The 17,067-nt window shown below is 38.5% G+C and overlaps 2 protein-coding genes across 2 annotated transcripts in view; both read left to right on the plus strand.

The window, feature by feature from the left end:
• LOC139709006 (kalirin-like) overlaps positions 1-16,068 on the plus strand; it is a gene marked incomplete at its 5' end in the record, with an annotated part of 31,207 nt that extends 15,139 nt beyond the window's left edge. Inside the window, 13 exons of the mRNA XM_071620974.1 lie at positions 204-492; positions 1,065-1,180; positions 2,841-2,963; positions 5,270-5,452; positions 6,321-6,503; positions 7,206-7,315; positions 8,158-8,227; positions 9,213-9,302; positions 10,754-10,846; positions 12,608-12,727; positions 13,765-13,947; positions 14,864-14,965; positions 16,060-16,068. Of these exons, the coding sequence (XP_071477075.1) occupies positions 204-492; positions 1,065-1,180; positions 2,841-2,963; positions 5,270-5,452; positions 6,321-6,503; positions 7,206-7,315; positions 8,158-8,227; positions 9,213-9,302; positions 10,754-10,846; positions 12,608-12,727; positions 13,765-13,947; positions 14,864-14,965; positions 16,060-16,068 (1,671 nt within the window). The remainder of the gene's footprint in view (positions 1-203; positions 493-1,064; positions 1,181-2,840; positions 2,964-5,269; positions 5,453-6,320; positions 6,504-7,205; positions 7,316-8,157; positions 8,228-9,212; positions 9,303-10,753; positions 10,847-12,607; positions 12,728-13,764; positions 13,948-14,863; positions 14,966-16,059) is intronic.
• The window catches only part of LOC139709005 (triple functional domain protein-like), a 193,686-nt gene continuing 191,484 nt past the window's right edge, over positions 14,866-17,067 (plus strand). The window contains exons 1-2 of the mRNA XM_071620973.1: positions 14,866-14,965; positions 16,171-16,252. Coding sequence (XP_071477074.1) covers positions 16,180-16,252 — 73 coding nt within the window. The 5' untranslated portion in view covers positions 14,866-14,965; positions 16,171-16,179. The remainder of the gene's footprint in view (positions 14,966-16,170; positions 16,253-17,067) is intronic.

Raw genomic sequence — 17,067 nt, forward strand, 5'->3', positions numbered from 1 at the left:
CGATACCAAGATGTCTTCAGGAGTTTTCAGCAATAGTTAACTGAAGTAGATTCCGAGTCAAGGAAAAATGAAAGTGTGATTATGTTTTGGATGACGGTTTTAGTGTAGTGTTTTATGAGCAACATGCTTGGAGGATTGCTCAAGAACTTACTAGTGCAGTAGGTCTTATTACCACCTTCTCCCCATTCACACTTCACTTCAAGGTGCAATCGGTCCTGGAGGATCTTGAGCGAGAGTACACCCGGGAGGAGGACCTCTGTGGGGGCGGGACCAGCAGCGACAACCGGGCCCCGCCCCAGGTGACGGAGGCGGACATCACGCGGCACATGAGCCGGCACCAGGACCAGAAGGAGAGTTTTCTACGGGCCTGCACCATGGCACGGCGTAACGCCGAGAGCTTCCTCAAGTACCTCAAGAAGTGTAACATCTACGCCAGCCAGGGTGGGGCGGCCATGGCTGACAGGACCAAGGGGCCGGAGGGCTATGTCAAACGTGAGTATCACTTTGCTTCCCAAAACCAATGTACCAATATTTGTTGATAGAGCTGAAGTTAGAGTGGTCAGGGTGAGGCAGATTTTCTAAGCCTGTGAAAAAGGAAAATATTGGCCTCAAGAAGAGAAGTGTTCTACTGAATCATAGGGTGGTTATTGGAGGGGGAGGAACATGGCCTGGCACATGAAGGGGTGAAGTTGGTAAGTCATTGCATCTGTTATTTTGGACTATGATGAAGAAAAAGGGTGTGAGCAATATTAGGATATACGTTTGTGGATGTCAGAAATTTACTTTCAGGAAAGTGTCACAAATGTTCAGTCAATTGCGATGATGGCTTGGTTTCTTTGACCATATGCAACAATTGGCTAATTGTTTGAAAATATTGTATCTGTATTATTTGTGGAAATATAATCTTATCATTCCACTTAACATGTACAGTATTCAGTATGAAGAGGCTTGAAGTAGAAGTCACATTTAAACACAAGCAAACAAAGTGATATCCGCAGTATCTTACGACTTGTGTCTAGTTTGGTCCACGCCACCCAAGTCTAACTATTTGGGTCTGTTGACAGGAATTCTGGAGGAGTTGTTGGGCCAAGAGGACAAGGTCCTGGACCACTGGACACAGAAGAAGAAGCGCCTGGACCAGTGCCTTCAGTATGTCCTCTTTGAGGGCAGTGCCAGACAGGTATGTACCATAGGTCCTTTAGTTATCTCGTTAGGGTTAACGTCATGATTATTGTCTTCTCTGCTCTGTTTGTATCCAGTGCAACAATCTCCTAATGCTGAACATGTATTGGTAATTTTGAAATCCACCAAATGCTCAACTATGAGATAGAAAGAGAGAGGTAGATAGAGATAGATGGAGATAGATAGATAGATAGATGGAGATAGATACAAATAGATAATTAGAGAGATATAAATAGAAATAGGTATAGACAGATAGTTAGAGAGAGATAGGTAGAGAGAAAAAAAATATAGATAGAAGGAGAGATAGAAATATACAGAGAGATAGATGGAGATAGAAATATATAGAGAGGGATAGATAGAGATAGAGAGATAAATATAGATAATACAGGTGGAGATAGATGTAGATGGAGCAAGATAGAAAGAGAGAGAGCTAGAGAGAGAAAAAATGATAGAGATAGATAGATAGAAAGAGAGAGAGAGAGAAATAGGGCAGTTATATGCTTAGATATAAATAGACGGATAGATACGATGTAGATGAATGAATCATTGAATAAGTCAATAAATGAATAAAAAAGTATTGTATAGCAAACTGTTGGATATTGTTACAATGGTTACAATAATGCATGTGATTTGTAGGTCATGGAAGCAATATAAATTAATGGCTATGGATTAGGAGGTAGAATGAAACCAAATCTTAAAGGAGACCTCGGATGATTTTCAGACTTTTACATATGAAGTATATTACAATAAGCCAGTTCGGGGTTCTAGTTTGAGCATGAGCAGAAAAAGGTCATTTGCACCGAGAGACAGGTTGGTTTTTAAATTCTCTGAGATAAGCATCTGTAATACTATGATTATTCATGTAATCCATATAAATGGTGCCTGCCAGTATATCCACCTGACAGCAAGCCTGGTATTTGGCAATGTTAACAGAAAAAGTTTGTTAATGTATTCAAAACAGCACAATGAAATGGATGCTTCCCAAAGTGTTGATTGACGAACGATTCTGGTCACTTCATCTACACAGATTCATTCTTTGTTAGAATACAACTTCCATAAATTGCTATGTTGGGCAAGCTGCTCCATTATGTCACTTTGAATTGAGTGAAGTGCCTAACCAACTGAGAAAAATGAAAGGTCATTTGTACCCATGTGCACATGAGCTACAGTGTATCTCCGAACTGGCTTATTGGTTACACTGGTTACAGACTTTCAGAATTTATAGTGATTGGGATAAGGAATAAGAATGTTTTCAAAACGTATAACAAGTCACAATGAAAGGATGATGACATGGCAGCCTCACCATAAGAATGCATGACTAGGAGCTCAAGGAAGCAGAACAAAAGACGAAAGCATGCATAAATTCTACACAGGTGAACTTGTTAAGCACGTGGTATTGCAATTGAATTACATTGGTACATTCTTAAATACATGTATGTGAGGCTGTTATGTCATCAACACTGTTCAATATAATTCCTTTGGAGTTTTTCAGAGTATTGATTTCTCTGCTCAGTGACCACAAAAAATTCCACACATCTATACATGGAGCTGTTGATCTATGTACTCCATGATGTGAAATTGTGAAAATCATCTGGATCTTTAATATTGAATGACCCATTAAATCACATCATGAGAGGCCTTGTCATTGTTTCCATTAGGCTTTGAACTGGATCCACGACACAGGAGAGTTCTACCTCTCAACCCACACCAAGCTTGGAGAGGACAAGGAAGAGACCGAGGGACTCCTCAAGGAGTACAATGAGTTCAAGAACTCCGCCAAGGTGGGTGGTCCTGGGGTAGTCAGGTTGTTAGTTCAAATCCCATCTCATTTGGCACTCAAGTGTCCTTATGCAACCTTTCATGCACAAAGGGCTCTGAAACTACAGTCGTACAATGAGTTCAAGAACTCAGCCAAGGTTGATAAATGGTCCTGGGGTAGTTAGGTTGTGGGTTCAAATCCCACCTCATTTGGCACTCTAGGGTCCTTATACAACATTTAATCCACAAAGGAGTTCAAAATGAGTGCAGAGTGTTGAAGAACTCTGCAAAGGTGGGTAATCCTGGGGTAGTTAGGTTGCAGGTTCAAATCCCACCTCATTTAGCTCTCAAGTGTTCCTCTTCAACATTTCATCCACAAAGGGCTCTGAAACTACTGCAGTACACTGAGTTTAAGAACTCCGCCATGGTGGGTGGATTTGTCTTGGATAGTTATACAATGTGTAGGTTGCAGGTCCACATCCCACCTCATTTGGCACTCAAGTGTCCTTATGCAACATTTCATCCACAAAGGGCTCTGAAACTACTGTAGTACACTGAGTTCAAGGACTTTCCCAAGTTGGGTGGTCTTGGGGTTGGTTCAAATCCCACCTCATTTGGCACTCAAGTGTCCATATGCAACATTTTATCCATAAAGGGCCCCTACAGAAGTACAAGGAGTTCACAAGCTCTGCCAGGGTAGATGATGGTCTTGACAAAGGTTAAAGACATGTGCACAATATACTTGTAGTACATAATCCTCCATGTACAGCATTTCCTTCAAGGTGCCACTCTTTACTTCTTGGCAAATAAGAAGATCCCGGATGTTACATTTGCAAGGATCTCTGAAAATTGTCACAAGCAAAACGAAGTGCTGTATGTTTAATGTGGCATGAGTTTGTGATGGCTTCTTGTACCCAAGCCCATTCCATTTTCTTCATCACATTACTTTATATGAAATGCAGAACAAAAGTTTAGTCAATCATCTGATCAACTGATTTATGTATTCTGTATCGTGGAGACCCCCGTCAGAGACTCTGTACACTCTGCATTGCTGGTAAATACTGATACCATGGCAACAGATAATACTGGCTGTTTTGGCTACCTTGCCTTCAAGTTGTTGTCATCAGTACATGCTTCAAAGCATGGAGCTGCAGAGATTAAAAACACTGCCCCCTTGAAAATTTCCCCCCTCATAGTCCTGGTGTCATTACAGCTCATTGAAATCTCTTTGCCCCTTTTTTTAACGAGTCCTGCATTATTCAGAAAGACAAAAGTTGCAGGTACCTACATGTGTATATATTAGTGGTGATCTGTCAAGGCATGTATTTCCATTATTGCCAGCAATATCACTGTACATGTGAAAAATCTATTCCTGGACAAACACTATTCCCTCAGGAGATTCGTAGGAGTGTATTGTGCAGCAAAGTTTCAGGTATACCATGTGTCTTTGATGATAAATGAAGGAATTTTGCAGACATTCCAAGATTAGTTTATATTATATTCCACATACTAAGAATGTTGCAATAGGATTGGTCCAGAGCTGATCACGTGACGAAGCGTAGTTTTGCCCATCACATCACCTGAGAAGAAAAGTTTGTTACACTCTACATGTACATTGTATGTTGATAGTACCTTTTGTTTCGCTGATCTCCACACAGTCTACACAGTCCTAACGCAAGATGAGTACGCGCGAAATAAAAGTGCGTTGCACTGTGGACTATCATGTGACCTAGGTCACTTGATAGTACACAGTGCAACGCACTTTCACTTCGGTGCCGCGCGATGCGCTTAGCAAATTCATTGTTTTGTCATCTATACGCACACACGTAGCCTAAGCCCTAAGGATACCTAAAGACAGCTAAAACGGTTTCAGATGTGAAATAAGATGGGAATTTCTAGGACCCTAGATGTGGAATATAAAGCAAATAATCAACTTTTAGTTTCAGGCAATGAGACAAACTATCACTTCCTCGGCGATCTGAATGTGTACACTATCTTTCCTCAGCTGCGCTTCGGAAAGATAGCTACATCCAGATCGCCTCGGAAGTGATAGTTTGTCCCATCACCTTCACCAACGTTGATTATTTGCTTATCGTATTCTAGTAATAATCAGATAGTTTGATTAGTTTTGGTATTGATGAAAATACATGTGTGATCTCACATCATGCATTGTATTTTTGAATTTGATGTTCCTCTATTTGAAAATAATAATAATAATCATAATAATATATTTACATAGCGCATTTTTCGTGTACCTGTTCGAATAATCCACTGTGTCATAAATAAAATGTATACCTCCACGATTCCCTCTTTGAACATCCCCTCGCAGGAGAATGGCGAGAAGGTCAAACTACTCCTGCGGCTGGCAGACTCGCAGCTGGAGAAAGGCCAGTCGCATGCCTCTCGCATCAAATCGTGGGTCAGTGCGGTGGACAAGCGCTACCGCGACTTCTCGTTGCGGATGGACAAGTACCGGGCCCAGTTGGAGGGCAAGCTCGGCCTGAGCCATGAGGTGAGTTTAAAGGTCAAAGGTCAATGAAAATAATTCTATTTCCCAGTGAAAGTAGCACCTGTATGAAAAAAAAGAATGGTCCAGAAAGACTTCTAATATCTCAATTTCAGTTTTGTTTTAAGCCACCAAATTTTAACTGTAGGCAGAGAAAAGATTTCTCTGCTAGGTACATAAGACAGACTTTAAAGATTTGAGTCTGTGGACCCAAATGACATATTTTGGCTCATTTTACAAAGAATCCTGATCTGTGACTTTTTATGGGTTTCGAGTTAGGTGGTCACCTCCATGATGAGATAATGATATAATATATCAATTTATAAAGCGCAAAACCTATAGACATATATTCTTCTGCGCTGCAAAAGCTTCTGATGTGCTTGATGAAAATGAACAGTTAAATGAAAAGATGTGTTTTGAGTCCTGATTTAAAGACTGCTACAGGTGGGGATTTCCGGACTTCTAATGGTAGATCATTCCAGAGTTTGGGAGCTGCACAGGCAAATGCTCTGTCTCCCAATGTTACTTTTGTGGTACGTGCTGGAATTTGTAAGGGAAGAGTGTCCTCTTCTAAGGAGATGCAAGGGAAGAAGCGATTTGAAAGTGACATTATTATTATTATTATTATTACTATTATTTATAGTGCGCTTTTCCCACAAGGCCCAAAGCGCTTACAATCAATTCAAAACATGTACGACAGTATGTGTAATTGGATGAATGTTACAGCTACGAACTAGTTGCTACAAAAAAGGTGTGTTTTCAAGGCTTTTTTGAAAACACTGACATGTCAGTAATGAAGGCCATAAAGAAACCAAACCAAAGTGTAGATGTGATAGTTATATTATTTAATTTTTTAATCTTTTAATCATATCAGGATGACGGTAACCTGTTACTGGACCACCGAAAGTCGGACTCCAGCCTTGAGGTCAAGCTACGGGACGCCACCAAGGGTGTCGGGGAGGAGAAGCGCAAGTCGGCGCGGAAGCGCGAGTTCATCATGGCAGAGCTGCTGCAGACGGAGCAGGCTTACGTCAGGGATCTCCACTGCTGCATCACGGTAATAACATCTGACAGATTTAACTCTTTGATTCCTACGTCTTTCTCATCTCTATTACCTGACAATATATACATCTGCCTAAGTTTCGGTAATCCACAAGCTTGAAGAACATGGAGCCCAAATAAATATGTGAATTTAGGGAATGCAGCAACATTAGTAAAATACATTGGCAAGGTATGAGGAAAATCTAAGTATCTGTTCAAAAAATTGGATTTTTAAAGTTTTGGTTCAGCCAGCACTGGATAAGAAGACTACAACACTTTTCAATATCATGTGTGGATAACGATTATATTAAAAAATACAAGAAAATTTAACACATATTCACATTTCTAGCATAACGAAAGAGCACTTGATGTACCTCTTTCAGAAAGCTTGGGGAATAATTATAGTACCCTTTATAGCATATGTCAGTAACAAGTTAGGGAATGTGTACTTTTTCATTAAAAAAAAAAATGAAATGTTTCATTGTTGCATGGTTTGTAGATGAAGTGAGGCAATCTGGAGATTGTACAGATATACACAATATGTCATCCTTTAACATGCCATGCTTTTGGTTTTAATGTCTCTAAATTGACAGTGAAGGTAACGTGGTGTCAAAGCTATTTCCTTTTTCAGTGACGTGCGTTTGATTTGCCGGTTGTGCTGATGTGAGTGGTTCCTCAACACTGGTGTCTGTTTTGTTGATCCCTTTGCGTTTTTCAGAATTACATGTGTGAAATGATGGCGTCAGTGGGGGAAGTCCCGGCAGGCATTGTGGGAAAAGAGACGACCATATTTGGCAACATTGAGGAGATTTATGCCTTTCATAAAGAGTAAGTGTTTGCAGTTGTTTTTATCTTGGTTCATGGTAGAGAGAAACTGGATATGCCAAAATAAAAGCTGAGTTAATGTAATTGCTGATATTAATCATGTTTTTTGTTACATTTTTTTCGTACTTGTTCACAGTATAGACACTGCCATTTTTGTATAAACATTGCTTGAAATATGAAACCTGCTGGATAAAACAATGATATGTGGTTAGAATCTATTCTTAACTTCAGGGTTTCAGATTTCTTGATAATGATAATAAATAAAAACCCAGGGTATTTCCTGCTGGTAACTAATAATTGCATATCATAGAAGGCAGATATTTAATTTGTACTGGAATTAGTGTTATTGCCGTAATTGAAATGACATGTCATTCAGACTAGGTAGAGAATTTTGAAAAAGAAATAACACAAATAGCAAAATGTTTGTTTGTAACATACATTTTGTACTTGTAGCTATCACCATGTCCCTGCAAAGTTTGTAGGTATTAAATGTATTTTATTTGTCAATGAGTCAAAAGATTTTGTTTCCAATGTGCATTTGGATTTCCCAAAGTTTTTTTTTTTTCTCTCTCTGTCTGTTAGCAAATACAAAGGTTATGCATCATCCCAATGTTCAATAATTTTGATTTTTTTTTCTTTTGGTTTTGTTTTTAGGAAGAATAGCTCTTAGAAATGAACATATAGATGTAAGATAAGTGTACAAAAAAGGTAAAGTTATATAGTGTTTTTGTTTGGTTGTTATTATTGACTTTCTATACATATGTATTAAAGTAAGTTGATGTATTTTTATTCTGTGCTCCTGTTCTAAAACTCTCTCTGTCATATTTTGTACATTTCCTTTCTAGCATCTTCTTGAAGGAGCTGGAAAAATACGAAGCAATGCCAGAAGATGTTGGCCATTGTTTTGTCACATGGGTAAGTGCTGAGCTATGACATTACAATAAAACTATGGCTCATAACATGCCACTTATTTTTTATTAAAAACATTGTTTGTATAAGGAGATAAGGAGCATCTTGTAAGATGTGGTTTTCACATTGCAGACAACATACATGGAACGAACTCCGGGATGAAATCGTAAACCCCTTGTCATATTCTTTTAAGGGAAGAATGGCAGTTGCCATGCCAATTTCCTCATTATGTTTCTGCAAACCCATTGTGTATTCTATCTCCTTCGTCAGTTTGTGCTTCCATTTATGCATTTACCCTGCCTGTCATGAAAAAGAAAATAATTATGAGTGTATAGTGATTGCAGTCACTTATAAACTATTCTAAATTACAAACTATAGTCAATGATGTCACCTGATTATTCTGGGCTCAACTTAAGGATCGTCAAGTGTTATGATTGTAACCTCAGGATGCATTTCTGCTCCTCTTTTGTTTTTCTTTGATGGCATTTGAAAACTTTTTTTTTTTTTTTTGATTTGGACATTTTTAAAGGGTGTGTACAGTTCTGGTCGAGGTAAGGATTTAGCTTTTAACGTTTTGCGAGATATTCAGAAACCACTCTATGAGATGTCAAAGAGCATGCAGTTCTAAGGGGTATCAAAAGTTTATTTGATGAAAATCGGTTTTGAAATGGCTAAGATATCCAAAAACAAGGTGAAACAAAGAGATCCTAATAAAGTGGTGGCATGTCGCCTTTTATTATTAGCACTTTTTTGATATCTCAGTCATTTGAAAACCAATTTTCATCAAATAAATGTTGAATACTTCTTAAAATTACATGCTCTTTCATATTTCATAAGAGGTTTTTTATTATCTCACTTAGGAATGTTCAAAACATGAATCCCCACCTCAACCAGTACTGTACAGTCCCTTTAAAGTGAAATCCATGCATGAAATCCATGTGACACATCATTGATTGTGTTGATGTCTTGTTACCTATTCACCATCTCACAGGCCGACAAGTTTCAAATGTATGTGAATTACTGCAAGAACAAGCCCGATTCAAACGCTTTACTGGTGGAGCATGCTGGTGCCTTCTTTGACGTAAGTTTGGGATTGATAATCATATTTTGTGAACTTTTGTTCACAACTGTGAGGGTTGCATTGTGAAGGGCTTGGCCACACATTGATTATCAAATTATCTTCATAAAGATGAAAAAATATGAGTGTTCATCCTGCTGCTTAACATAATCATGATGTCATGTCATGTTATGTGAAGTTATTCAATGTTTGTACCTGACACTAACTTATGCTAATCTTAGTTGTGTTTATGTAAGATTTACATGACGTGGAAACCACGCTGACTGAAGGTACAATCGTATCACAGTTGCCATAACGATGCCCAGTCAGCTTTTCCATTTTTGATGTCTTGTATTGTACTTATACATGTATCTAAGTTGATAATGAACCCTTCCCCCCCAAAAAAAAAATCAACAACAATAACAGAAAACATGTAAACAAACAAACATACAATATGGATTCTGGCTGAATGTACACTGTGAGGGTTGTTTTGTGAATTGAATATGTGACCGTGCACCTCAAAACGAACATAAAGTCGCACACACTGATTTTGCGTGAGGACTGAAAATAAGTGAAATGGGTCAACCTAGCCGAACTTGAGTTGTTCATATTTTCTGAAAGAGCGGGTCTTCTTTTACATTATGTTAAAATTTGGTATCATAAAACGGGCAGGAAAGTGTGTTTTTTAGCAGTTTATCTCGAACATTTTTGGTAGAATAGTGTGATTAGGTGTGTCTTTAGAATCCCTTTTTCATTTCTGAAAAACCTTGTCCGCACTCTTCACTTTTAACTCTAATAACTTTTGAAAGGATAGTGCTACTGCTTTGAAAGTTGGCATTAATTATGGACAGAATGTGTTAATGAGGCATGCCTAATTTCAATTTCATCTGATAATCCCTTCATTGTTGTTACTCTGGTGGTTTACTTCCTGTTTTTGTCCCATTCATCGCACAGCCAGCACGGTTTGGTAAAGATTAAGCGCTTGAATAGACACTGTACTTCAGAGCCTCTTTTCTCAGTTCACACTTTTCCTGAGTTTGTGCTTTCTTTCCAATATTTAGATAGGTTAGGAGAGTCCATTTCATTTGAGTTATACATCATTTTAAAGCTTAAAGTCTGCTCTTTAAGAATATGGTCTGAACTAAAAATTCATGTCTGGCGACTTTTTGTTTGTTTTGAGGTGCAGGGTCACATATGTGCATAAAATGGTAAGCGTATTGAATATAGATAAGTCCTTGTATGTCTTATTTTAATTTTGAATGCACACAGCTGTCCTCCTTTGATGAAACTATCAAGGCTGATGCTTGGAAGAGGAAGATGACCAGTCCATCTTATGACTAGACTGCAATGTAGTTCTCAACTTTTGGAGTACATGATATGCTGATACTTGAGGGATTATATAACTTAAGTGAATCATGTATGAATGTTCACAATGAATAGTGCTGATGCCATCTTGATTTGATTTGATACCACAGGAAATGCAGAAGAAACACAACCTTGGCTTGTCTGTCCAGGCCTACATCATCAAACCGGTGCAGAGAATTACAAAGTACCAACTTTTGCTGAAAGTAAGTGAATCTCTGCCACCCATCATTTTGTAATGTATGGGACTGAGCAAACAGTAACTAGATTTAATATTTGTTTTACCTGATGTTGGAAACGTTGCACAGCACACATTATCTTCCACTATAGCCTGTTGCATATTAGAAACATTCTTTCCGTATCATTGAGTGTGTGCCAAAGAGCAGACTATGGCTGCGTCTATCAACTTTCCCCTGTTTAAACGGCTTTCGATAGCCCTTTCCATAGCCTTTTCGAGAGCCCTTTCCGAAGCCCTGACTGCCTGTACTATTAGTGTGCCGCTTGTTTTCTAAGAAGGGACAGCGAAAAGCAATTACCGTCATAAAGACATATCTTCCTTTGAGAGTGACGAGTCATGATGCAATGCCACATGAATCAATTGTCTTCCTATCTGTGAGGCAGCTCCAGTTTAGCACATACTTCAAATATTTCTGAGTGGCAGCATGAGACTTTGGCTGCGTTTATCAACTTTCCCCTGTTTAAACGGCTTTCGATAGCCCTTTCCAAAGCCGTTTAGAAACGGCTTTCAAAATACTTGCGTTTACCAACTCTCTTCGCGAACACGATTTTTTAACTGGCCTGTCACTGCACAGCTGCATTGCGCAATTCGACTTGAGGAGAAGAGGCCATAAGGCGTGCATTGTTCGTAACTGAAGTACAAGACTACAAAGCCGTTTCAAAACAGCTTTGCGTTTATCAACTTCCAAAAGGCTTTTACAAACAGGTTTCTGAAAACCTGTTTAGGAAACCTGTTTGGATAGCCACAAATTTGGGGCTTTCGAAAAGGCTTTCCTAAAGGGCTTTCAAAACAGCTTTGCGTTTATCAACTCGTAAAAATTCCTTGAAAACTGTTTGGATAACCTGTTTCTGCCGAGAAAGGAGAGTTGATAAACGCACCCTTTCGTAAAGGCTTTCCTAAAGGGCTTTCAAAACAGCTTTGCGTTTATCAACTCGTAAAAATTCCTTGAAAGCTGTTTGGATAACCTGTTTCTGCCGAGAAAAGGAGTTGATAAACGCACCCTATGTCTGATGTGATTCATTTAGGACTATCCTGCTCAGTCAGAGGAAGATGACCACTGAACTTCATTAACTGCATTGCAAGGGATACTAAATACAATGTAATAAATCAAACATGTAGACACAGATTATGGACAGTGATTGTACTCTCTGTCTCAGATCCATCCGTCAAGTTATAGCAGTAGTTTATGATATTGTATGGATTTATCACATAACACCATTCCTTGTGATTCTTGGAAAAGGAAACCCTTCTTCTGTCTTTGCTAGTTGGTCGCTGTTGGCATGCTATGTAAGAGTAGGGAGTTTTTGCAAGCGTGATGCAGCTGGTAGTTGAGCGTGCCGTGTGCAAAATTTGCTTCTGCGCATGATCAAATCCGAGAAACGTCCCGTCCTGGGGAAAACAAGTACGGTACTAAGCCAAAATAGCGTTCGGACCTGATGCTGGGCAGGAGTGAGCCAGCCAGCCAGCCAGCCAATCAGTGATCTTATCCCCACGCCTCCGTCCTAACAGGATAGCGAAACTGGTTAGATATGGGGATGGGAGTCCGAGTACAGGGACTGTCACAGCTGATTGCTTCCATGTATTCTCGATCTTCCTGTCGTGTAGTGAAAACTCCCTGCTATTACCCCGCGACAACTCTTCACCCTAAATCAAGTTATGTACATATATTTTTTTTCATATTTTTTTCATTCTTCTATCATTTATTCTTTTTTTTTTCTTTGCCTTGCAGGATTTGATTGCTACTTGCGAGGAAGGGAAAGGCGAAATCCAGGACGCTCTGGATGTGATGCTGACAGTGCCAAAGAAAGCAAACGACGCCATGCACCTGAGCATGTTGGAGGGATTTGACGTGAGTGATCTCCGATGGCTACCGATGTGTTTCTTTTGACCTGTCTTCTCTTTTTCCCTATTGTTGTTTCATTTTGTAGAAGTATCTTGTCCGAAAGATGTGATTTCCAAGATAGAATTAAAATATTCTTACCATTGACAAACTGTTTGTCATGTTATTTGTATTAAAACATGCATTAGTTGGAACAAATTGAAAAGAAAATATAAAAAGCAACCTATTTTTTTGCAAAGTTTTAGGCAAAGAAAACTTAGCATTGCAATTTAGTTACTCATAAAGGTCTTTTTTATAACACATCTTCAACAAATTTTCACATTTTTGTTTCAGAAATTGGACTTGTTTTCAATCGATTTGACCAATGTGGATTTAGAAATATTTCAGACAAGATGTATTTTCTTTTTTTAGTTGTGCATGGAAGGATAAAATCTCCTTTTGAGATAATTTCAAACAAATGAAAAATTTTATCGCAAAACGATCAAAATCCATTCTTGCCAAGTTGAGATATTTGTGATTTCAGCTGCTAAAAAACAACAAAAAAAAAATGATAAGAAAATACAAGATATTTTTATTCATAACTTCTAGAATATTCCTTGTTATGTTACAAGTGAGGTATTCCTGGAAAGGTTTCAATTTTGCTCTATCTGATGATGGACTTACTTTGAAATGTTTGAAAATGGCACTTAGACCATTTTGAAAGAAAACTCTTCAAATGTAGCTTGGATTTGACCCCTTTTAGCAAGAAGGCAATTAAAAAGATAGATAAAGAAATGATTTTGTTCTTAAGGGATAAGTTGATAAGTAATGATTGGCAATATTTGTGACTGAAAAGAAAACAGATAAAATGATGTTCTTCAGGATGTAAATTCTTGATTAAAATGAAGGGATAAGTTCATAAGTAATAATTAGCAATATTTGTGACTGAAAAAAAGAGAGATAAAATTATGTTCTTCAGAATATAAATTCTTGATTAAAAAAAAAAGGGGGCGGAGAGTAAAGAGATTCACCATAAGTTGACTGAAGTAAACCTTCTTCTTTGACAGGATAACCTCGCTGCCCACGGAGAGGTGATCCTCCAGGATGCCTTTCAGGTCTGGGACACCAAACAAATCTTCCGCAAGGGACGGGAACGCCACATCTTCCTCTTTGAGATGTTCCTGGTCTTCAGTAAGGAGACCAAGGACAGTACAGGCAAGACCAAATATGTCTACAAGAGCAAGATGGACGTAAGTACAGTAGTGTCTTCTCCAGGAAACTCCCTTGCTCTCTCTTTGTATCGGTAGAGATATCAAAACTCAATTTTTGTTCATCTTTGTGAAAATCCATGTGATTTACGGTACCCTTTTAAATGCATGAGTTGACTTTCCAACCATTCAGAATTTGGAGGGGAAAATCTGAATTTTGACCATACCCAGCTCCTATTTAAATTGGAATTTCCTATTTTTCTTGATAGTTTTTCTATATACTCCCATGGGAACTGTTCTTTCTTCCCTACTTTTGAGCCAAATCATCCCTAATTTCAGTCAGAAAGGTTGGAAGGTCTGTGTAAGGCACACAATTACAGTGTCTCCCTGAAAGCTACATGTATTTAGAACCTCCCCGATATTGATGATTGTGTAAATGTTGGCAGCCCTGATGTTGTAGGTGGTGGGTGCACAATGCTCTTCAATTGTTCCTTGTTGTGTGTGCCAAACTTGTGTAGTTGCATTCAGGTATAATCATAAACCTGTTTAGGATGAACTGATTTTGCTACAATTTGTATAGTACGCATCTCCCATAGACACCTACGGACTATACTCAGTACTAGTCTTCAACGGCTAAAGTTTTGGCAAACTCTTCTAAATTTGCCAATTCAGGAAAACCAGAGGCAGTTGAAGGTTATACAGATCACGGTTTTGTTACCAAGCCGAGAGTGATTTAATAATTTCGAATCGGAACTAAACACTTTGTTTGATATGTAACTATTATGTGACAATATTTATGTTTTGATGCATAGAATGTACATTTGTCCATGCAATGAACAATTCTGTTCCCTCATGATGTACGTATCGTCTCCTAAGATATGCATTTGTAACACGATTATTGTGATGTTTTATACCTTTTTTCCACCCGTCTCTTCGACTCTGTATAACATCTGCACAGACGTCTGATCTGGGCATCACAGAATTCATTGAGGGCGATCACTGCAAGTTTGCTCTTTGGACTGGTAGGACGCCCTCCAACGACAACAGAATAGTGCTCAAGGTGAGCAGTTATGTTATTGTCGTCTTCCATGGATGCTGCTCCTTTCCCTGCACTCAACAAAATCAGAGAAAAAACAAATGAGATTTAAACAAACATTCTAAAAGCTTCAAAAAACATTGTGAGCTGCAGGATGATTACTAATACATATGTATATGTGTGAAATTTAATATTTTCATAAGTTGATAGCATCAATTATAGTCTTTCATGCAATAAAAGAAAAAAATCCAAATATTTGGCTTCCAACACCCCCTCAAAAAAAAAAACAAAAAAAAACCCTCCAAATCAAACAGCAACATGTACTTCAGAAAGATTAAATGCTTAGAGCCTATAACCCGTATTTCATAACCCTGAGTTTCACTTTTCATATGATTTAATGGATAATTGATTAAATAGATCAAACTGTGAAAACAAATAAACAATGATATTGACAGCAGAATGATGGTGACTTTTGCCATCAGAGTTGATTGGAAAGCTTCGTCATTCTGTTTCTACCACCATTGATGTATCGAGATGTAACAGATATGAATATAATTTCATGCATATGATAGATAGAACTCAGTGTTGACTTATCTGTGTGTGAGTATGTGCATCCTAAGTCTCCCTGTTTCTGTGGGAAGCTCCCTGAAATCTTATGAACTTCATGTGTCGACAGAAGCATTTAGAAGCCTCAGACATCAGGGAACATGTTTTGCCCTGAAAAGTTGTGACATCACCTCATGTGTTGAGAAGAGGATTTTAAAATCTCAAAGAATATAATTTGCCCGTTATAGAGGATGGCTAGTAACTGATCAGTGGGAATGCTGGGGGATGATTGTTCCAATCCTTGTGGGATTCATTTAAGAGTACATTATATATCTATTGTTGTGTGAAAATTATTTGCTTCAGAATGGTCTCATAATCAAGTAATGTGCAGTTTAATGTTTCCAGGTAAGCCTGCCTGTACAGTGTCGGGGCGATCGTTGACGGCCGTTAACGATCGCCCCGTCACTGTACATTCCCACTGATCAGTTACTAGCCATCCCCTTTAAGATCTATGCATCTCCCTGAAAGCTCCTTCTCATGACCTCATCATTTTGAAATCTGTCCATTGGCAGCCCTTTTGAATCCCCTCGTTATATAGTGCATTGTAAGTACATCATTCATGTACTGTGTATCATTTCTGTGTTTTGTTTTTATATTTTTTTCCTTCTTTCTTTTCTTGGCAGGCGCCCTCTATGGACAACAAGCAGGAGTGGATTCGGAAGCTGAGAGAAGTGGTTCAAGACAGACAAATTCACCTCAGAGCAGGTGTGTGACCTCAAACTGTCTTTTCTTCCAGTTTTCCTCAGTCTCTTTCCTCAACTTTTTTAACCCATTGAGGACGGTTTGGCTTTGCTACAGCACGCAATTCCCATAGACACTTGCCCGAGTATACTCGGGACTCGTCCTCAAAGGGTTAAAAATCCTACCATATATGCCATATATTTTGTGGGGTATCAATTCTTTGCGAAGTTTGCAAGCTACATATTATTTTAGAGTGATATTAACTCTGATGCTGACATGAATGTGAGATGCACAAGTACGTGTACTGGTATGCAGTAGGCAATACATGAACAAGGTGCATGATGATACTGTTTATTAGGAGTAAGTCTTGGCACTCCTTCTGTGTTAATCGATGCAAGCACTTTGCAATTTCTCTGTCCATTGCTGTGCTCCCTGACCACTAATTTAACTACTTGCGAAATTGTCGGAAAGTCCCAATTTGCACAAAAATTAGACTTGCTATATGTGGCGTATGCAGTGTTTGCAATGATTGTATGCTGTAAGCATCACATGCTGTAAGCATATGACTTTTTGTGGCAACATTTTAATTGTATATGCATGATTCTTGAAGATAAGAATTATTGTAAGCTAGAGAGCAAAAAGTGTTGCATGTACCTCTACTTACCATGTAAAGCGTTCACAGCCTTCATTGTTTTTGTTTTTGTTTTTTTCAGCTGACTATACAATCTGTATCTGTCTGTTACACAGTAAATTTAATCTATTAGAACTTACAGTATTTGCTCAATTAAAGTTCATGCGTCCTTTTTGCAATCTTGAAAGTATATTCCTTCCATAAGCTG

This window comes from Diadema antillarum, unplaced genomic scaffold, assembly GCF_040938485.1.
Source record: "Diadema antillarum isolate AM-2024a unplaced genomic scaffold, OU_Dant_1.0 seq00001398_RagTag, whole genome shotgun sequence".
Lineage (NCBI taxonomy): Eukaryota > Metazoa > Echinodermata > Echinoidea > Diadematoida > Diadematidae > Diadema > Diadema antillarum.